The following is a 21,063-nucleotide window of genomic DNA, read 5'->3' as shown; positions in this document are numbered from 1 at the left end:
GCGGCAGAGAACTGATGATCGCGGCCAAGTAAGGAAACCCGAGACACCTTTGTTTCATGTCACGACATGCATATGTGGATGTGAAGGCGCATTATTGGCCCGTTGCTTATTTTTCCTGGTCAAAGTCAGTCAAGGCAAAGTAGCTGGACCCAATGGGTGCAATGGAGCACCCAGAGATTGCGGGTGGGTTTGCCGATTTCGATGCTGGCCACCGGGATATTGTCACAGTCACCAAATTCAACTTCTACGGCAATCGGATCGTCACAGCCTCCGCTGATCACCGCATGAAAGTTTGGGATATGAAGGATGGCCAGTGGCAATTGTTGGACACCTGGAAGGCCCATGACGCGGAGATTCGTGATGTAAGACCTGAATACCACAACATATCTGCTTGTGTCGCGTAGAAACGCGCTCTAATATACCATCGCAGGCAACATGGAATGGTCCATTTACAGGCCAGCATATTGCAAGTGTTGGAGAAGACATGAAACTCAAAGTATGGCAGGAAGATGTAACACAGTCGCCCAATTCTGGCCGGCGGTTTAGGTGTATTTTCCGCATGACAGCGCCCCACCGCCATCCATTTGTATCGTTGGACTTTCGCAATATTGACCTGGAGTCATGGATGGCGGTGATTACCCGCGATGGCTACTTGATGGTCATGGAGCCTGTCAGCCCGGATAGCTTGGCGGAATGGCAACCGGTCGATCAGTTTCGTGTTTGCGCAGCACCCGAACGTGGAGAAGAAACAAGTTTCAAGGTCCAGTTTCACCATGACCCCACCGATATCACACACTCTATCCAGCCGGACTCGGATCGAAAGAGCTTATCATTAGTGGTTGCTGCAATGGACTCGGTCAAGGTCTACCGCACCGATGCCAATCGACGATTCTATCATGCCATTGAATTGAACGGACATGCTAGCCTGGTTAGAGATATCTCCTGGGCCAACGGCTCTGTACGGGGATACGATCTCATTGCTAGTGGTGGCAAGGATGGTTTGGTGCGTATTTTCGAAGTCTACACGACACCTATCAATCCTCAAACCCCCGGTTCACGGAAGGCCGAACGGCGGCAGCAACAATCGCCATCCGTGCGTGCCACATCGCAGTCCGGAATTGGGAGCGCCCTGGCAAATCAGGACTCCGAATCAATGTCCAATCGCCAAGCCAGTGGCGATTCTCTGTTTAAGCATTCCTTCAAGCAAGTCGCGTGCGTAGATAGTCGACATCTTGATGTGTGGCAGGTTGAGTTCTCTTTCGCTGGTAAGTATTCACGTTTCTCAGCGGTATTTTGCATTCTAACGTAATACCCAGGTGATTCGTTGATCTCTTCTGGGGACGATGGTGTGGTTCGATTCTGGAAGAAATCATTAGCTGGAGAGTGGCTTGAATTTGCTGAAACCGACCTGGCTGCCCAGTGAACCAACTCTAAATTCCCTTGCTGGATATTCAAAATCCAGCTCTCTGAGATAACTAATGATACCCTTGCACTTGTTTTACTAGCATTGATGTATACTTTGTTCCAATTTTAATTCTACTTGAGGCTTTTGAGAATCAGTGTTGGGCTTAGCGACTTTGCGGCAGGTGCGACCTCGAGTCCAAATTTTTGGAATGCACCGATGCGTCCACAACTTCGATGCCTGAATTTCTTCTTGATCATGGCCTGCACTCGCTATTGCCGTATTCTTACTCCTTGAACACCAGGAATGGCCATCGGACCGACCCTTGGCACTGGCCTTTTCCTCGCCGGCGGCCAGGCGTTGGCTGTCGGTGGACCGGCCTCCCTACTTGTTTCATACATATCCCTATCATTTCTTGTCTACTTCATGGCCACCAGCATCGCGGAAGTCGCTACCTATAAACCATCTCGCCACGGAACGGTAGTCATGCATGGATTTCATTACATGAGCAATAGTTTGGGATTCGCCACTGCCTGTGTCCGCTGGTATATAATGGCGATGCTCGTCCCATACGAAATTACAACAGCGATGGTCAACGTTGGGCTGTGGAACGCTGGGTCCCGCGTCGCCATCTGGCTTGTATTGATCACCGTCATTATCGTCGCCTCAAACTTTCTCCCCGATCGACTGTTCAAAAGCTCCGAGAGAGTGTTCTATCGGATCAAAATCGGCACATTGGCTTGTCTTCTCGTACTTTCTCTGTCGATTGCTCTTGGAGGTGCGACTGGCCATGATCGCTGGGGATTTCAATACTGGAAAAGGCCTGGAGCGATGCATGAGTACTTAGTGCGTGGTCTACCGGGGAAACTCTTGGGTCTGTTGCAGTGTGTTCATCTTAGCACTGCAGCCTTCACCTTTGCACCAGAGTTAATTGTGCAACGAGCTGAGCAAAGAGAGGCCGCTGATCAGCCTGAGATACCCGAGAGCATACAACCAGCCGCCAATTCCAAAATCCCGAGACGAGTTTACGGAGACGTCTGCCAGACTGTGCTTCCCTATATCCTGACCTCATTGGCCATGGGCGTCATGGCTCCCTATGATAACCCGCTACTCACCAATAATGGAGCTGGTGCCGGCTTGTCTCCCTTCGTCATCGGTATCAACACTGCGAGAATTCGAATCCTCCCTGTGACTGCGACTCTTGCAATCCTTCTCTCATCCGTTACCTCTGCCCAGTCGTACCTGTACCTTGCCTCTCGTTCGCTGCATGCACTGGCAGATGCCGGCCATGCACCCACCATGTTCAAAAGTCGAAACCACTGGGGTGTTCCATGGGTGGCTGTGGTTTTTACAGCAACTTTCACCATGCTTGCCTTCTTGTCTGTCGCTACGTCCAGCTCGACCATGACAACATACTTCATTCTCTTTGTGAACAGCTCTGGCTACCTTTCCTGGGTACTGTCATGTGTCATATACCGTCAATTCCGTATCCGTTTGCACGCAAACAGAATCACCACTGCTTACCGTCATGCTCTCCAGCCAGTGGGTACCTCCATCGGATTCGCTCTCAGCATCCTACTACTGCTGTCAAACGGATTGATTTCTGCTGTACCAGGCAGTCATAACGGGCCCCGAGGAGCTAGGATTATGATGGCATATATCAGCATACCTCTGTTTGGTCTTTTATATGCTGTTCATCGATTTGGAGATCCCGTTCCATGTCCGACTAGCGAAGAAAGCCGCATGAAGCAAGTACACATCGCTCCAGAAACCAAGCATTGCCCACGACCAAGGGTACCAAATGGGCGATCACTCCAAACCCCCACCACTGTTGAGCTGGATCAGGTCTGGACGATGGCCAGGGAGGCATGAGCGATCTTGAGGAAGTCGTGAGGGAAACCCGTATACCTGACAGCTGTCCTCTGGGAGTTCCGTATCATTAAATAGTGTTTTCGCAGTGACTGATCTTTGGCTGTTGGATAAATCAATGTTACACTCCAGGCGTAGTCGCTTTCACTTACTCCGAGTTCTTTTGTAAACCTTGTCTTGTAGTTATGGGGATTTTTTTTTCCGTAATGTTCTTGAAATTTGTCTGGTTTTTTGGACTCTTTGTCATCGCTATGTTTCTTTCGTTGGCATGGATTGTTTGACGTAACTGCCTTTTGTTGTCATGTGCTTCCTCAGACACCTTGGAAGTTTATCCTCCTTATGTTTCTTTCTTCCACATCGTCTCCTAATCTTCCCACCGCTTTCCCAAGATAACGTGTATACTTCGAGTCCTCAAATGAATATTATTTCTGTCCTTTCTTATTCACTGCAGGGTGTCTTTCTTTTATTGGATTATACCAGGCTTCACGTCCTCTGTCACGCCAATGTGTGCCTCCTGCCACTTCCAATCACCAAATTTTCCAATTTGCATCGTCTAATACGATTGAAGCACAAATGTTTCAACCCATCCAGAAAAAGAGCACAAACGGAGGAATTTGCAGACCCAGCGGTGTGGTTGGATGCCTCAGGTGCTAGGGAACATGTTCCCGAGGCGGCGAGACGTGCAGAGCCCTGAGCGGGCCGTAACGAATAAGTTTCAATACAATTTACGCCTTGTGATCGACTAACGTTCTGGTTAAATTAGCCCTGTTCCTTGCGCACTTGCGACTTGCTATAGTGGCGAAAAACGCTGCCAAATCACCGGGCTGGAATAATAATATCGGGCTGCTAGATCATTCTCTTCCCCCCCCCTTTTTACCAAAGCCGGCAACTTGCTTTCCCTCAAGCGATCTTCTTTTCTCTCCCCAGCATTCCCATTTCCTCGGACACACCCTCCGAAACCTGTCAACTTGTCATACACTTTTCCTTTTGCGGCTGTTCTTTTTTTTCCCTCCCACATTATCCCAAGGCCAGGACCAGATGACTTCCCCTCCCGGGCACCTGCGCCACGCTGCTGCCCCGTCTTTTCGGATGATCTTCCTTCGTCCCAAGGCCAAAATTCCCACCCATACCCACGTTCCCACTGCAACTTATTCTAAATCCTACGACCTATACGCTCTCTACCCTACACACTTCCCTTCTGCCCTAATCTCTTATTCTCCTATGCTTACACCTATGCCCTATTCCCTTTTCTTCATTATTCCATATACATTCTAGATTTTTCACCCTTCCCAGTGACTTTTTTCATCCGCTCTCCCCTTACTTGATCATCTTTCCCTTGAGCCACTTTTGGCCAAGGGCAGCCGCCCGCCATACTTCTTTGTGCTCTTCCCATTTTACTTTTCTCTCTTCTACTCACAGATTCCCCTTGGCAGGCTACGATGGCCTTATCCCCCAGCCCCTTCGACCATGATGATTAACCAACGGCACTAGATCCGGCTGCCTATCAAAAATGCCGCCCGGCTACTTGGTTATGCATGGAACTCCATGTGCATTGGTCAGACTTTGGATTACTACATGGGCCACTCTTTTGTTCTATTTTCATGACGACGACGATGACATATGTCCTCTGCTTTAACATGTTCTTATGATGAACTACTAATATGTCTAGATGCTAACCTACCCAGCCTTATCCTTGATTCCTCTTCCATGGTTTTCTGGCTAGTCCCGTGATCCCCCCACCCGAACAGTCCTTCCCGCCGCTAGTTCAAATGCGGACTAGCGTTTATTACCGCGCTCACTCACAATACCGCAGAGAACAGGCTCATGACAGCCTTGTTACATGTTTCCAATGCAGGACACGCTGCAGCCAGTGCCCAGCTGGCCTCCCTCCCGTTTCCTAACTGTTTTCCCCTCCTTCATCCGGTTTTCTATGTTCGTTTTCGGGCTTTCGAGAGTCACCGGCGCGCTCAACCTACGCTAATCCCCTTTCGCTGCGCTGCTGTTCGGGGCCTTTCGCTGCCTTAGGCCTGCCCCATCTCCTCCTCCTTCCATCCAAGTTCACTCAGATTCACCCTCTTTTTCTCTCCTTTTTTCCCTGCGCGTCCCTTTTCTTCCCTTCCTCGGATCCCACCTCTCCATCTCTTTTGTCTGTGTTCCCTCCGCTCTTTCTCGATCGCCATCTGTTCCTCCATTTCTCTTTTCCTCTACGCGATCCCGTCGCCCTGAACCCTTTTCGCCTTCGACCTGACCTGCTGAACGACTTCAACTGGCCCTCCGATCCATTTCGCACCCCGCCCAGCCGTGCACCTCGAATCGCCTCATCGTCGTGGACCATATCCCCTTTCCTTCCCCTCGATTTTGTCAGTTCCCTGCCGGCCACCCTTCAGGACACGGGTCAGTCGCATTCGGCTAGGATTTTCCTCCTCGTCCAGTCGGCCCATCCATCATCAAAATCGATACGTGAAACCTGTGAACTGTTGTGCCAGCCTATACTGGGCTTGCAGGTTCATGCTAGGACCGGAACCTAGTGTCTAATCGCGGCTGTGCCTCACTTCCACGCGTCTGTCATTGTTCAGACAGAACAGTGCAAAGATTCACCCTCCCAGGTGGTCGTTGACATGCTCGTTGACTAGGGACGGATCGGCAACGCCATCGTTCCTCAATTTTTCCATAATCTCTGACCTGAGAGGGGGTAATCTGTCGGACTATGACAGATACCTCCTCCCTCGCCATCACGCACGCCACCACGGATCCGTACCCGGTCCCCGCCCTCCCAGACTCTCCCGTCAATGGTGCTATTTCTGACTCGGGCGCGCCCGATGAGGAAGAGCCATACACCATCAAATGTATCTGTCAGTTCAATGAAGATGACGGTAGCACAGTATTCTGCGAGCGCTGCGAGACATGGCAGCACATTGTCTGCTACTATCCAGACAAGCGAGTACCGGATGTGCACAACTGCATCGAATGTGAGCCGCGTCAGTTGGACAGCCGTCGCGCTGCTGACCGACAACGCCAACGACGGATCCGGGAGCAGAGCGAGGATGGGGACCGTAGGAAACGATCCAGTGCAAAGGCAACGAAGAAAAAACCCAAGGACGGCGACATGAATGGATTTAGTCATCAGCGCAGCGAGTCTGGCGCCCGAGATCAACCTCCAGCAAAGAAGACGAAAACGACCCACCGATCCTCTACCTCTATCAGTGCCCTCTCAGGCGCTCCTCATCTCCCCACACAGTCTCGTAAACGACGCTCCTCTACCTCTATTGCGCCGTCTCCTACAAAACTCTCTGGCCCCTCTATTCCTCTCTACTCGAACGAATTCCTACACCTCTACGACGGGGATGAAAACCATGTGGACATGGATAGTAATCTATTTGTCAATGTCAGTCTGGTAGGCGAGTCGGCGTCGTGGGTCAAGAATCCCGATGCCTTGGCGCGAGTCACCAATGGACGTCGAGCCGAAGACACATTCATTCGGTCCGACGCTGCACTAGATCGCTCTCGTTGGCCCGCTCTCATCACTGACACCATTACCGACCCAAATATCGAAATCAGTGGCCGACACCCCACATGGAAGATTGTGAAGACTCAAGATACTGTGCGAAAAGACGAAGTTGTTGGTGAAATCACAGGCAAGGTTGGCATTTTTGACGACTATTGCCTCGATCCCAACAACAGATGGTCTGAACTACGCCACCCCGAGCCTTTCGTGTTCTTCAGTTCTCACCTACCACTCTATATCGATGGCCGATATGAAGGTAGTATGCTCCGTTATACTCGTCGATCTTGTCGTCCAAATGTCACCATGAAGATCTTTATCACCAACGATGTAGAGTATCACTTCTGCTTTGTTGCCAAAGAAGACATCCCCGCAGGCTCGGAGATTACTATTATGTGGTATTTAGATGCACAGTTGTCTGAGTCATCTAATGGATTTGTTAAGCAAGAATCTGGGGATAGTGCGACAGATGCTGCAGCCGTGTGCATCAGCAACACTCTTGCGAACTTTGGTGGATGTGCCTGTGAGCACCCGCAGAATTGCCTGCTTGCGAACATTGATCGCCGTCGGCATCCAAAATCGCTTGATACCCCTAAGCAGATCAATGGGAAGCGGAAGAAGGCCAACACCAAACCGGGTAAATCTCCGTTGGATGCGCGCCGTGGCTCGACTAGTCGTGCCGGAAGTGAAACGACTAAGCATACTGAGGATGATGATGCGGCTGTAGATAGTCGCTCAACATCAGGCTCTGTGCGAAAATCTCTCAGTCGTGATATTAGTCCAACTGCTTCTAATTCGGGACTTACTGGTCTTGGAATGTCAAGTCGTGAGCGTCGCAAGATTGCTGACGCTGAGAAACAATTCCAGGCCCTGGAAAACGATCAACGTACCACGGCCCAAAAGAAGAAAAAGCGCACTAGTGCTCCCTCTGCGCAATCTCCTGCGCCCCTCGCCAACGCAACATCATCGCAAACTTCATTCTTCGCATCACAACGCGGATCCAACAAAATGCTTCCCAACAATAATACAACCGGCGATCAGCCTCAGTCTCCCACTACGAGCCTGTCACCGGGTTCGTTGCCTGCTACTCGTGCTCCAACCTCCTCTCGTGGTAGAGGGCCAAGTACACCCCGCCTTCGCGGCTACCGACCTAATTATGTTGATTTGGCAATTCAATGTAATCGCGATTTTGAGGACCTTCCTGCTATCTACCACCGTCAAGAGCCTCGTTGGGTCCATCCCAAGGTGAGAATGCTGGAGCGTTACTTTGCAGACTGTCGGCGCCACAGAGAGAAGCAGGAGCGGGAGGAGCGGGAGGCCAGGGAGCAATTAGAATCTGCTGGTTCTGATAGCGTCAACGCAGGGGAATCGGTATCCCCTCTGACTCAGTCGCCAAACGTTGCGATGACTGCGGATGCGGACGCGGATACTTCTCAGACTACTGCTCTTATGCCATCGGCTACTGTAGGTAATCCTGAGTCCGATATCCATCACCCCGATCAGCACCCAAGCAAGCCTCCGCTTTCCCCTCATTGGCCATCCACTGCAGCCCACATCACCAAGCTTCCGGGTTCGACTACTCCCATCAACCATGGAAATCTGCGTGTTTCCATGCCTCCCCCCAGCGTTCCTGCCATCCCTTTTGCAGTCAGCCCTGGATCTGCATCCACCGCTAGTCTCGCTTCTCCCTCGACCGTCGAGGCATCTTCGCCCCGTTCTGTACAAATTCCTGCTGTACCTACTGCAACGCCAGCTAAGAGAAAACTCACTCTGGGCGACTATCTAAGCCGCCGAGGTACCTTGACAACCCCCCACCTCGGAGAGCTCTCAGGCTCAGGCCCCCGCTGCCGCTGCTGCCGCCGCTCCTCCTGCGGCGAATCCACCTGCCACCTCTGGACCAGATTATGCAGCAAGTGCCGACGATACGCAGGCTTCCGTCAATCTAGCACTGGACAACAACGCCTTAAACACCAGGGCTGAGGCTTCCCAGGTTGAGATCTCGCAGCCCAGTGATATCGCCATGAAAGATGCCTCCGATTCGGCAGAGCCTCACGACCCCTCGACTCAGTGATTGAATCTTCAGTTCGCTTGATATCCTTATGCTCGCTTCTGTTCTTATATCTTTATCTTTTCATCTTTTATTTTTCACTTACCGCGTGTGGTAATAATGGCGTGGTCGCTTGACGAAACCTCTTCGGAATCACGTTTCTACGACTTCAAAATTCTTCTCTCGTGTGACTCTACTTCATTTTTACAAGGGTGGCAACGGCGTTCGGGCTGCGTGTCTGTGTGACGGTTATCTATTATTATTTTTTCTTTCCGAACGGCGTACACGGCGTGTTCAAGGAAATGGGAAGGTCGGTTACGGAAATACCAGGATTCGGGTGGGTTATGGCCTTCGGTGTGACTGGCCTTGTGCAGCACAGCCGCTTATCTTTATGATCTGTGAGATTATCTACCGAATATCTTCTCTCCTTCGACATGGAGTTTCCATGGTACAGGATAGCTTGTATGAACATTATTATTATTAAAGTTTTGGTTTCCTGATGCATGTAGCTTGTAACGGTAGATGTAGGCATGTAGCCAATTGGTACTAGACATTGTTCCAAGATCGATACGGAGCATTTGAAGCATCGAAAGGCCCAGTAGAGCGCTACTGAATCATGCATAACAAAATTAGTACACAGACTGCTGAACACCTCGAGTGGTGAACTTGTGTCAACAAAATCCACCCACATGATCGGATCTTGATTGATGTGTTGGAATTGTGATTAAGTGACTCTTTCGCCTGATAGGGCGATCTCGGGGAGAGGATGGATCTAGAGGCGAAATGATCCTGTCGCGTGATTTGCAGGATTTTAATCGCCGTGGCGATCCTGGGATATAAAGTATGATTTTGGATACATCCCTCAATTCCGCAGGTATTAATAATTTTATTCCTTGCTCTTGCTCTCTAATTTTCTTCCTTTGTTGAATTTCAACTTCAACTTCCACTTCCACTTCTTTTTGGCCTTTGGCCATTAGTCTTTGAACTTTCTTCTTGCAATCAAACATCTTGAACTTCATCATTTTCATGTCTTGTGTTCTCCATATCTCCCAATATGTATGTTTACATTTCACCTGACCATCCTTTCTTACTATTGTTCCCCCCCCTCTTGCCCCTTTACGCTTTTGCTCTTCCTCTTGCCCACTTACCATTCAATCCCAGGCAACTGTTGTTGATATGCTGATATCCATTGCCCATACGTCTATCTTACTTTGTGCTGATGATTTTCGCAGGTTCTGAATGCTCATCACCAAACAAATCCTGGTCTCCCTGATCAATACACAGATCACTTTGATCCCTGAACCACTTCCCAACTTGCCTTCGCGAGATTCCAGGTACCTCCTCACTGGCCATTCCCATTTTTGTGGCTCTATAATGACCTGGTTGTGCAGTTTCCATCCTCCTTGAACCTTCACAACATGCTTCCATGTCACATTGAGTCTGCTGAAAGGCCACTCTTCCATCCTGCCGCTTCCAATCAATTCCACATCTTGGAACGCAATTCTCGAACCCGCTGGCAACAAAAATTCAGCATTTTACTTGTTTTATTGTGGTGTGTGGGCACAAGCCACGGGTTTCTGACAGGCATGCGGTGAAGAAGCACCGGCCAAACATCTCGTTGCTCAAGTTCCCTCTGAACAGGCATCACGTATCTACCCAGTTTATGTGTCAGGATAAATTGAGACTGGACTTGGCTGCAAATTTTCCCCATTTCCAGTCCACAAAACTGATCACACCGGTCAACACTCTTCTTCACTTACCTTGACAAGTTCTTCCAGCCCTCTTCTGGCTGCATCTCGGCATTGTCCGTCTACAGGTGAGACTTCAGCCTGACACTGTAGTCTGTTGTTGAATTTCTAGTTTGCGTCTTCTTACCAGCATTCGGGCTCACAATTTCTCTTCCTCACCTTTCGTTACTGCTTGAAATAATTTTGATGTTGACTATACCCTTCATGTTCATGTTTAAAATACGTCTATCGCAGTTGAGCGCATGGTGTGGTGCATCATGAAATTTGATGGAATTTTATTCACTGATTCCAAGCCATCTCATCCACGTAATTTGAACCTTAAAAACCTTGGCCTGGGCCAATCGTAATCAATCGGATAATCGCACAATCGCCATCAAATCAATCGTATCAATCATATCAATCGGCGCTATCGGCTCAATCGCAAAGATTAAAGTTAAGGTTTACACTTCGGGACGGAAGAACTCGTCCCGAAGTAAACCCGAAGTAAATCTAATTGACCTTGGGAATTCATTTCGATTACGTTGCTCTCCGCGAAGTATCTAAACATGATGTTGGACGTCTCTTTTCCCTTTCCAACTCTACTCCAAGTATTGTATTCAATACTGATTGTTCATTGGAAAGAAACCAACAAGGAGGATATCATGGACAACATGGAAGGTTAGGAGCAAAGGAACTACTTTGTTGACATTCAATTCACCATGAGGCACCTATACGGGTCAGGTGGCGCGTAGATGGGCGATAATTAGAGCAAGTAGTCAGTTGCAAAGCTATTGCAAGGCGCACCGATAGAGAATAAACAGCACCAGTAGTCAATTCAAAAGCTGTTTACCTCGACGCCTTTCCATCTTGCCTTCATGTTCTGCTCTTGACAAGTACCCCGCAGAAAAATCAGCATCATAGTATCACGGGTACCTTCGCACTCTGTCTATCTCAGAGCGTCTTGTTCCTTCTTGCTGCCTTTTTGTTTGCCACTCGGCGTCCTCCTCTTCCAAGCTGATTGACGCGAGTACCCCGCAACGCATCTCAAGGCTTTTCTCAAGCCGACTCAACAACCTGAACCTCAGTCAAGTTCAAATCCATCTGAAGCATGTCGGATCCCGGTCGACGTCGTCTTTCGGTTCTTTTCCTTTGCGTGGGCGCCCTCTTGACGTACGAGTTCACGTACTCGGAGCTTATCCACGAGCTCAATGAAAGAGCCGAGTACTTCAAGCAAGTTCGGCAGCGCTACCAAGCCATTCTCGACCTCATCCAAGGCGGATATGATGTCGTCTTCGTAAACGCCGAGATCATGACGAGACGCACATACAGCGACGTCTGGCAAGCCGTGGTAGAGTTTGTGCATAATGGCGGAACGGCCATCTGCATCGGCGACTTCAACAGAGCGTATCACCGCATCTCTGCTCGCAACCCGCCTGAGAATCCTTACTATTTGCCGAATCCCTTCAACACTGCCGGTCTTCCTTGGAAGTTTGAGGAGAAGTACAGTTGCCGCATTTATCTGAACGACCGATACACTCCCTTGCCCGATGCGCATCTGGCAAATTTGCCTGATACTTACCACACTCATTCGATTTTCCTAACGGGGGTGGATGTCGCGGATGCTTGGTATCGCTCGACTCCAGTTGATATTGCTTTTCTCCCGGTGGTTGAGCCGCACCATGTGAACCCTCGCGTGAACCCATTTGCTTTTCCGGTTGTTAGGACCGAAGTCGGCCGTGGTAGGCTTGGGTATGTGGGTGAGATCGGTACCGCCACGCCCATTGCTATCATCATGGCCATGGCTGGATTCCCGGCCGCCTAAGCCGGTTCCCTGTTTGTGAAGCTCATATGCCCAAGTGAGACAGGACAAGAATTGATATCAATCTGAGAATTACATTTTTCTTCGTGATGAGGAGGTGGAAGCCTTACCACTTTGTATGACGCAAAAGACAAGTTGCTAATAATCATCTTGAAACAAAGCCAAAGATGATCGTTCGTTTCCAGTGTGCCTGAATCAAAAATCATAATGGAAGTTTTGACGATGTGAGTTTGGTTTGCGTAGATGCGACATGAGTATGACTCAAATATTGTATCGTCGGGGCGATCGCTATCCGCTCCATACTTCCCCTCCTTTCACCCAGTTTATCAGATATCCATCCACAATGAACACCTCAATCAACGAGTCTCTTCAACTAGGCGAAATATCCTCTCATCCTGAGAATAATGCTTTATCGCCACATGAGATCGAGCAGCCTATGCTCGCTCAACCTGATGGGGGCAAGGCTGCTTGGTTGATGCTGGCGTCTTGCTGTCTCATTCAAGTCCCAGTTTGGGGTGTGCCTCACGCTCAACATCCGAAAAGCTGAATGTCTGACTAATCCTGTATATACAGGCTTTTCGAGTGTTTTTGGTGTTTTCCAAGAGTACTATTCCTCGATTAATGTACTGCAGGGTAGCAAAGGAGACTTGGCGACTGTGGGGACTACATCCACGGTACGAGCGAGCATATCGAACATTCATGGCCATTCACCAGATCTGACCTATCAACACTAGGGGCTACTTTATCTTCTCTCGCCAGTCACTTTCACGCTGTTGACTCGGTATCCACGTCTGCAAATCTGGTGTGCTCCAACGGGACTAGTCATCACAGTGATTGGCTCCTTGCTTTCTTCCTTCTCGGTGAAAGTATGGCAGCTCATTGCCACCCAAGGCGTAATATGTGCTATCGGAAATGCGCTGCTGTTCAGTCTTCCTTCTCTCTATCTGGACCAGTGGTTCATACGGAGAAAAGGGCTCGCACTGGGAATCATGTGGGCCGCAAAGAGTATTACAGGTGTTGCTCTGCCTTTCATTGCGAGTGCCTGTCTGAACAAATTTGGCTCGAGTACAACTCTGAGGGCATGGACTGTGACTACGGTATTATCATCCTATACTCTCTCGGGGTCCGTTGGACAGTCCACATACTAATTGACTATTTTCAGCTTCTCACGACATTACTGTCACTACCATTCATGAAGCCTCGAATTCCAGTATCTGCATCAGCTTCAGCCCGTCCTCTTGATCTCAGTTTTCTCAGGCTGGGTACTTTCTGGATGTTGCAAGCAGGAAACATCATGCAAAGCTTCGGATACTTCCTACCGTCAACATACCTTCCAACCTACTCGACGGGAACAGCCGGTCTGCCCGAGTTCATGGGCACATTGCTCGTGTCCCTTTTCAACGCAACTTCTATCTTTGGTGGTATTGCACTGGGAATACTGTGTGACCGATGCAACGTGACAAATGTGCTACTCTTGTCCTCTGTAGGATCTGCATTATCAGTGCTCCTCTTCTGGGGCATGGCTTCGTCTGCTGGTCCAGGTTCCCACGCTGGGGCGGCTTTACTAACTGTTTTTGCCATTTTTTATGGATTCTTCGCTGGTGGGTTTAGTTCGACTTGGTCAGGTATCATTACGGAGGTCAGGGATGAATCGTCAGCATCCCTGGAGACTGGGTTAGTGTTTGGTCTTTTGGCTGGTGGGAGAGGTATCGGAAATGTCATCAGTGGGCCTCTGAGTACGGTGTTGATCCGCCAAGGAGCGCTGGGTCGTGATGGTGCCACAGGATATGAAACCCAGTATGGGACTCTGATTCTGTTTACGGGTATAACGGCCTTCTTAGGGGCTTGGGGCTGGCTGTGGCGATACATGAGTCCTGCGGTACGCTGTCTCCACTGAGGCTGTAGTTGGTGGACAAGATAATGGATTTGTAGATGTGACTGCGAATAATAACAAGAATGGTAGTGGCTTTTGTTTGAGGCAAATTTGACAGTATTTCGATCATCTACACGTAGCATGAAGTAGGCGTTATGTCCCTTGTGATGCTTTCAAGCTTCGAAAGATATCGGGTTCTCCGATTCGATTAAACACCATGGATAGCCGACATGTCAGAATGAGCATCCAAGTGCAGAAAAAGAAAAAGAAAAGGACTTACCAGTCAGCCCTTGCACCCGCGATCTTGCAATATTCAAGGTACCTGAGCAAGTTTGGAAACAACAATCTTTACGGCAGCATTTAATTTTCAGCTCCTCCACTCTCACCACATTACACCCCAATGAAAAATCACAACAATATATACAAAATCGTAAGTCGATGGAGGATAAAAAAAAGAAGACCATCACGTTCTTTTCCCCGGCCCATAGGCCAGATCCCACCCACCCTCCAGTAACATGAGCCGTTCAATTAGGGCCGGAATTCATCACTAGCTAACACACTTGTTTCAAGCGAACTTTATCAGGTACCGCAGAGGGATTGAAACACTATACCGGCGGATTTCATGTCTACAAGTTCCTTTTTATTAGGGTATAAGGGAACGTACGCTGACTTTTCGGTGCCTTGCACCTTATACTCTGCACCTTACACTTTGCACCTTATACTGTATACACTATCTGCACAGTTCTCTGTTTATTGATTTTCATGATGCTCTATCGTTTTTTTCGAAGCTTCGGGTTCAAAAATCGAAACAAAACAGGAATAAATTTGTGACGAATCAAAACTTCTATACTCAAGTGATCACCTGAAAATTTTCAACAAACTGGCGAGTCTAAGATCACGTGTTGACTCAGAGCTTCCACGCGAAATCCAACCAGCCTCAACCCCCGACTCCCAATCCCAACCCAGCTTCTCCCAGGGTCTTACGCCCTCAATTATCACAATGGCAGCAGCCGACCCATCAGTCCAAGACCCGCTTCTTTCGCTGCGCCGGGCCATTGCCTCGGACAGCCCCCCAACCCCGACAACCTCGTCCGAGCTCTCGAACGAACATGCGACAGAGGACCTAGCCCAGGCAACACACCTCTACTTCTCGCAGCCAATTCCACAGTCGATTCCCCTCTCTACACCGACCCGCTTCACGCGCATCGCATCCGGAACAGTCGAGTCCGCCGTCGACCTGCGCAGCATCTTCTTCGCGTGGCAGAAGAAAGATGTCGCTATCCCGGAGTACATTGCCTCCGCACAGGAGCTGAACGAGGCGCTGAAGTTGAAGGGACCCGCTGAGTCCGGAACGGTTGAGGAAGTTCAGAATCTACCTTTCGTTGAGCGGTTGGATCTCATTACTTGGCTTGAGGGAGCGTCAGATGAAAGCGAGTACATCAAGCCTTTGGAAGGCGCCGCGGCTGCCGCGGCTGCCGCAGCAGCTACAGCTGCCGGTGCTGCTCAGGCTGAAGCCTCGGCTGGTATTGCGTCTGGTGTTAAGGGTGGTGTTTCTACTGTGCCTAGTGGTGCTCCTGGAGCGGCGACGCAGGCCGGAGCTCAGGGTACTCGCCCTCAGAAGCCGATTGATCCACGGCTACAGGAGATTTACAATGGAGAACGGAAGACTGGAGATCGGAATACCGTGCTGAGAGGTATCAAGGCTACCGTGAGTGTTCTACTTGGCATCTTCAACGCCACTGCCAATCCGAAGGATAGCGAGAGTAGACAAAGCTAACGTCACTAATAGGACTTCTCCCACGTCCGCAAGAGCGCCGAGATCTTCCTCGATCGCAACCGCTCTCGCCCTGGTCAACCCACCAAACCAGGCAGCAAGATGATTCCCGCACCCTCAGCAGGCCTCTCGATGCCCTCCCGCAAATCCAACTCCAGGCCCGACCCCATCATCCTCCTCTCCCCCTCCGCCTCATCTCTTATTCGCATGTCAAACATCAAATCCTTCCTGCAAGACGGCATCTTCGTCCCACCAGACCACCCTACACTGTCTATGTCCACCGAGGCTAACTTCATGGAACTGAAGCGGCCCCTACGCCTCAAGTCAGACCCATCCAATCCCAACGCTGCGAGCGCAGCTAGCAAAGCAACCAAGCCTACCAAATTTATTCTTGTGGATGGAACAACAAACTTCAAGCCGGAGTACTGGTCGCGACTTGTGGCTGTTTTTACTACTGGACAGACTTGGCAGTTTAAGTCCTATAAGTGGTCTTCACCGCCGGAGCTCTTCAAGCATGCTACTGGTATCTATGTCGGTTGGAGGGGCGAGGAGACCCCGTCTACTGTTAAGGGATGGGGACGCGGTGTGCAGAGCTTCAATGTTGAGAGGTGGGATGAGAAAGGTGGGATTCATGGGGGTGGGCGATGGAGGGATCGGGAGGTTGTCGAGGGAATTTGGACGGCTATTGAGGAGGGGATGAGGCTTCGTGGTTGGGGGTCGAAATGATGACCAAGCTTCTATTTTCCTTGATGCCTGATATTGATTCCCCTTTGTTACTTACTTGCAATGTTTTCATTTAAAAATGGAATTTCACACGGTCAGGGTGCGGTTCTGGCGTTGTTAGGTGTGAGTTAAAGCCTTGATTGCTATTCGTTCCGTCTTTCCTCTTTGGTCCCTACTACATACTACCTACATAACATCGAGACTCAAATAGGTAGATAGGGCTGTACCATAAAAACTACATCCATGTACCGATCCATTAACCGAATATCTTATTTAGCCTATATCTTATCGATCTATACCCTGAGTCAGTCTAACCCGAGTTACCCCAAAAGCCATCAAGGCCTAGACTACACCAACTACCCCAGAACATACTTTGATACTTGTTTTAGATTCTGCCACCATGTGGCAACCCTGGGGTCGACCTCGGAAGTAACCCATGGATCTTGAAACGTTAATTGTACGAGCATATATCAGGGTCCATGAAGATCTAGCCCAGGAACCAAGCGGAATCTAGACCCATGATGACCCCAACTCTTATAATACATGGACTTCCCTCGGCAAATTCTCGATGTCCTTGTGATTTACAAATTGATTACTGATCGAATGTTGGGATAGAATAGGAAGGTGGTAGGTATACTGTAAATGAGATCGTCATGTCCATGGCAATTCCCGTGGGAACCATACTATATGACATACACTAATCGACCAGAACTCACTCGCTGTGCCCAAATGAAATGCAGCCGAAGGAAACAGGATATTCAGAAAAACAAATGCTCGTCAATATGGGAGAGATCATGCATGCAATAAATAGGGAAAGGAGAAATAGAAGAATATGTAGGAAATCATGCAGAAAACGCCGTATCTGATGCTCAACAAAAACACAAGGCTTGGAGTCAACCACCCGTCTTTTTGAGGTCGAATGTTTTTTTGGTCTTTTGTCTTTTTGTCCTTCGCCGATATGGTGTATCGGTTCGGTGTTGAATGCAGAGGAACTTCAGAAGCTCCGAGAAAAATAGAAAATGTCATCCAAATATTACAAGTGGTGCCCAATTTCTGGCCTTCTCTATGACATGAGGCATCGATCATAACGTCTTTCATCTGGGTGTTGAGGAAACCAGGGGAGAAAAAAGAAAAGAAATAGAAAATCTCGTGGCGGAGGAAATTAAAACATGGGAAATAAACAGACCTCTGTCGGGGTTAGAGACAAGGGCCCAGCTGCATGGCATAAGCGCAATGCAGAACGAAAAGACTCGTGGTCGGAGGCGATCATGACGAGATTGGTGACATCGCTGGAGGAAAATCCTCCATCTCTGGGTTTCCCAAAGGCGACCCTCGTCGCGGGTGTGATCCCCGCGTTGCAGTCGCACAGGTTGACGGGAGCGGAACCAACTCGATTGGTCGAGTATGGCACCTAGCCTGAGTTCGAGACCAACGGAGCCTGGCGATTATATGCCAACAGGGGTGGAGTGGGCGATCGAATCACGATGCGGACGGTCACGGCTTGTTGGCTTGAAGGAAACATCCACGCTGCCTCGCGGTAATTGTCATGTCCGTGCGGAACGGCTCATGGTGCGTTCCGGTCCACCAGGGGTCGGTGAGTACGAACGAGACCCGCCGAAGATGTCGACGTCGTGCTCCTGCAGGACAACGGAGTACTTGGGGTCACGAAGGAATTTCGGTACCGAGTCCTGTGAAAGTTAGTACTAGGATTCAAATTGCATGGCAAAGATCAACTTACACTTGACATTAGCTTGAAGACGGAGGTCTGAGCAAGTTCGAAAAGGTGAACAACCTCTTGAAGACTCTTGAACATGGATTCATCGTCACCCACAGCCTTGGTCATACGGCTGGCCAAGCTGTTACGAAGAGCGTGGTCAATGTTCAACTCGCAAGGAGATCCAGGGGCCAGGAACGCGTTGTACAAGCCTATAAATTTGTTAGAGCCAACACGCATATTAAGGCAGATTTTAGAATGACACTCACCATAGGCAGCAGCCAAAGTTTCCCGAACAGAATCCACCTTGTTGAATACGCCGGCCTTCTCGGACTTGTGATAGTTGGCGGTGAATTCGGACACATCGAGGTAGAACGACAGGTTCTCTTCGCAAAGGGAGTAGCGCAGGAATTCGCGGAATAAAAGACGAAGTGCGGGGTCTCCGAGGATGTGAGTGAGACGGGCGTTGTTAGAATCGCGGGGCATGCCACGGTTGTCATAGGTGGTGTTGGCGTTGTTGTCACGGTTCTTGTCGCGGGCAATCCATCCGCATACACGCTGGCCACGCTCGGTGATGCAGTAGATCGCGTACTTGGAAGGCTGAAAAACGGCGTTCGAATCAGGGAAAGCCTTGTCGTCCTGGATCATGGTGATCAGGCCATACTTAAGGAACAATTCGGCAATCAAACATGTCTCCCGGCGCTCAATAGTGGTGGAGCAATCCATCAACCAATCCACGGCTCCCTTGCCGGTAAATGTGTTGGTGTAGATCTTTCCGTCCTGCAACTTCCGCTCCCGGGCCATCTTCACTCCCACCAAGCCATTCGTGTAGTCGCTTAATGAGTCGGAATCAGAGGTCGAAATGCTGCTCTTAATGTTGGGTCCATCCTGGCCGGCAAATCGGCGGAAAATTACTTCGATAGTGGCGCGGTCGTGCGACAATTTGTCCGATTCGGTATCTCGCTCCAGGTTCACCAATTGCATGGTATTGCGCGGGGACTCCAGCACATCCATCACGTGACGGGCAGTGATTCCGTTCCGCTGGCAGAAGCGCTGCAGGATGTTAATACCCTTCGGTGTGAGCTGGAACAAGGCGCCCTTCAGAGGGAAAATCGGCAAGGCTTTTCCATCCACGGCCTCGATAAAGCGGGCATCAACAAATCGCTGGCAGACAGAACGGGCCATTTCCTTGGCCATGGAGAAAGTGGTGGTGGTTGTGGTGGTAACAATGCGGGAGGGGTCCTTGGGGTCGGGCATGCGGTTCGATTGGGAGAACTTGAGCGAGCCCAGGTTGTTGATCGCCTCTTCCGAGGTAAAAGTGTGGTCATATCTGGTAAAACGAACTCGGTGGCTGTCCAACTTCAAACTGACCATCAAGGTGGAGAACAAGTCCATAAAGTCCTAGTAATTGGGGCAACATGTCAGCATTTAAAGAACAACCTTTGCCCTCTCTCAAAGACGTCAGACCCGTCAGATCTCGCTCAACTTACCTTGGTGAAAGGGCGCTCATCTTCGGTCATGCGCAACAACCGAGATGATGTCTGGTGCATCTTGGGTGGTGCAGTGGGCACAGTGGCCGGAAAATGACGAACTTCTTGTGGAGGAGTCGGTATGCGCTGCAATGTTAAGCGGCGTTTATGAGAAGGGTTCAGGTCGGCCAATGCCGGAGATTCTGAGCGCGCTAAATCCAGCAGTGGGTTGGAATCTCCGTCTGACAATGGCGGGGTCAAGGGGTTGACGGTCGCGCTCGGAAGCCTTGATAATCTTGACAGACTGCTGGCGGAAGGGGAAGATCGCAATGGGGTGGTTTGGTTGATAGTTGATAAACTAGCGAAGGCACTGGAAGTCCTGGAAGCCAAAGCCGCAAAGGAACGACGATTGCGGCGGGAAATCGAACCGACGACTGACCCCGTAAAAGTAGTATGCAGGGTAGGCGGATCAGTCGCTGGGGGAGGGACAGGGGAAATAGCGCGTGAGGAAGTAGTTATCACCGGATCACGAACAGGAGGAAGAGAATAGTCTCGGTAGTGGTTCACGGAGATTGGCATTGAATGGTTTTTTGGGGGGAAAAAGAATTTGGGTGAACCAGACTTCGGGAAGAGTGTGAAAAGTGGGTATAAGTCAAACAAGTGATACCCACGATCTTGTACACTAAAGGCTAAAAGGGGGGAAAGGCTGTGGTGTAGAAACCAAAAATCATGGGAAAAACAGAAAAACAGTTAAGAATAATTAATATTTTATTATTTTATTAAATGGAAATTCATAATCAATTAAAAAAAGGATTAAAATAAGAAGAATTAAAACTCAAAACGGAAAAGCCAAAATGGAAAAATAGAAAAAGAAAAAGAAAAAAAAAGAAAAAAAGGAAAAAAACTAACTAGAACCGGATACATGGTGGAACTCATAGAGAGTTGGGGAAACAATCTAATACAGGGATTACCGCCTTCTGAGCCTCCTTTTTTTTTTCTACCCCTCTGAAAGGAATGCAACATACAAAGCTTATCATAGTCAATTATGTTAGTCAAAGAAATATTATAGGAATATGTACGGAGAAGAGAGAGACAAAGAGTAAGAAAATGCCCTCTGAAGAACGGCCTGTCATCCTTGACCCAC

General features: G+C 49.4%; 8 protein-coding genes across 8 annotated transcripts; 7 read left to right on the top strand and 1 right to left on the bottom strand.

Moving 5' to 3' along the window:
- Nucleotides 1–152: 152 nt before the first annotated feature.
- Nucleotides 153–1,423, top strand: N7503_010078 (putative nuclear pore protein (SEH1); the record flags this gene model as incomplete). The annotated part of the gene is made up of 3 exons (XM_057069624.1): nucleotides 153–362; nucleotides 431–1,265; nucleotides 1,317–1,423. The coding sequence occupies 3 exons, from the start codon at nucleotides 153–155 to the stop codon at nucleotides 1,421–1,423; spliced, it is 1,152 nt and encodes a 383-aa protein (XP_056916235.1).
- Nucleotides 1,424–1,708: 285 nt separating this feature from the next.
- Nucleotides 1,709–3,274, top strand: N7503_010077 (putative proline permease; the record flags this gene model as incomplete). The annotated part of the gene is made up of 1 exon (XM_057069623.1): nucleotides 1,709–3,274. The coding sequence occupies one exon, from the start codon at nucleotides 1,709–1,711 to the stop codon at nucleotides 3,272–3,274; it is 1,566 nt and encodes a 521-aa protein (XP_056916234.1).
- A 2,704-nt stretch (nucleotides 3,275–5,978) lies between these two features.
- On the top strand, nucleotides 5,979–8,844 carry N7503_010076 (putative PHD finger and SET domain protein; the record flags this gene model as incomplete). The annotated part of the gene is made up of 2 exons (XM_057069622.1): nucleotides 5,979–8,507; nucleotides 8,611–8,844. The coding sequence occupies 2 exons, from the start codon at nucleotides 5,979–5,981 to the stop codon at nucleotides 8,842–8,844; spliced, it is 2,763 nt and encodes a 920-aa protein (XP_056916233.1).
- A 2,811-nt stretch (nucleotides 8,845–11,655) lies between these two features.
- N7503_010075 (uncharacterized protein) lies at nucleotides 11,656–12,369 on the top strand (the record flags this gene model as incomplete). The annotated part of the gene is made up of 1 exon (XM_057069621.1): nucleotides 11,656–12,369. The coding sequence occupies one exon, from the start codon at nucleotides 11,656–11,658 to the stop codon at nucleotides 12,367–12,369; it is 714 nt and encodes a 237-aa protein (XP_056916232.1).
- Nucleotides 12,370–12,709: 340 nt separating this feature from the next.
- N7503_010074 (putative MFS monocarboxylate transporter) lies at nucleotides 12,710–14,263 on the top strand (the record flags this gene model as incomplete). The annotated part of the gene is made up of 4 exons (XM_057069620.1): nucleotides 12,710–12,881; nucleotides 12,940–13,040; nucleotides 13,101–13,463; nucleotides 13,529–14,263. 4 exons carry the CDS (start codon nucleotides 12,710–12,712, stop codon nucleotides 14,261–14,263), a joined length of 1,371 nt encoding a protein of 456 aa, XP_056916231.1.
- A 976-nt stretch (nucleotides 14,264–15,239) lies between these two features.
- On the top strand, nucleotides 15,240–16,739 carry N7503_010073 (RNA polymerase II accessory factor CDC73 family protein; the record flags this gene model as incomplete). The annotated part of the gene is made up of 2 exons (XM_057069619.1): nucleotides 15,240–15,947; nucleotides 16,029–16,739. The coding sequence occupies 2 exons, from the start codon at nucleotides 15,240–15,242 to the stop codon at nucleotides 16,737–16,739; spliced, it is 1,419 nt and encodes a 472-aa protein (XP_056916230.1).
- A 1,166-nt stretch (nucleotides 16,740–17,905) lies between these two features.
- Nucleotides 17,906–18,151, top strand: N7503_010072 (uncharacterized protein; the record flags this gene model as incomplete). The annotated part of the gene is made up of 1 exon (XM_057069618.1): nucleotides 17,906–18,151. The coding sequence occupies one exon, from the start codon at nucleotides 17,906–17,908 to the stop codon at nucleotides 18,149–18,151; it is 246 nt and encodes an 81-aa protein (XP_056916229.1).
- A 129-nt stretch (nucleotides 18,152–18,280) lies between these two features.
- On the bottom strand, nucleotides 18,281–20,498 carry flbA (developmental regulator FlbA; the record flags this gene model as incomplete). The annotated part of the gene is made up of 4 exons (XM_057069617.1): nucleotides 18,281–18,424; nucleotides 18,475–18,662; nucleotides 18,720–19,851; nucleotides 19,941–20,498. 4 exons carry the CDS (start codon nucleotides 20,496–20,498, stop codon nucleotides 18,281–18,283), a joined length of 2,022 nt encoding a protein of 673 aa, XP_056916228.1.
- Between the last annotated feature and the right edge of the window lie 565 nt (nucleotides 20,499–21,063).

The sequence above is a fragment of the Penicillium pulvis genome (assembly GCF_028828015.1).
Source record: "Penicillium pulvis strain IBT 33274 chromosome Unknown scaffold_8_segment0_segment0, whole genome shotgun sequence".
NCBI classification, from domain to species: Eukaryota; Fungi; Ascomycota; class Eurotiomycetes; order Eurotiales; family Aspergillaceae; genus Penicillium; species Penicillium pulvis.
The sequence above is the reverse complement of the archived record's forward strand: the minus strand, read 5'-3'. Positions and strand labels throughout refer to the sequence as shown.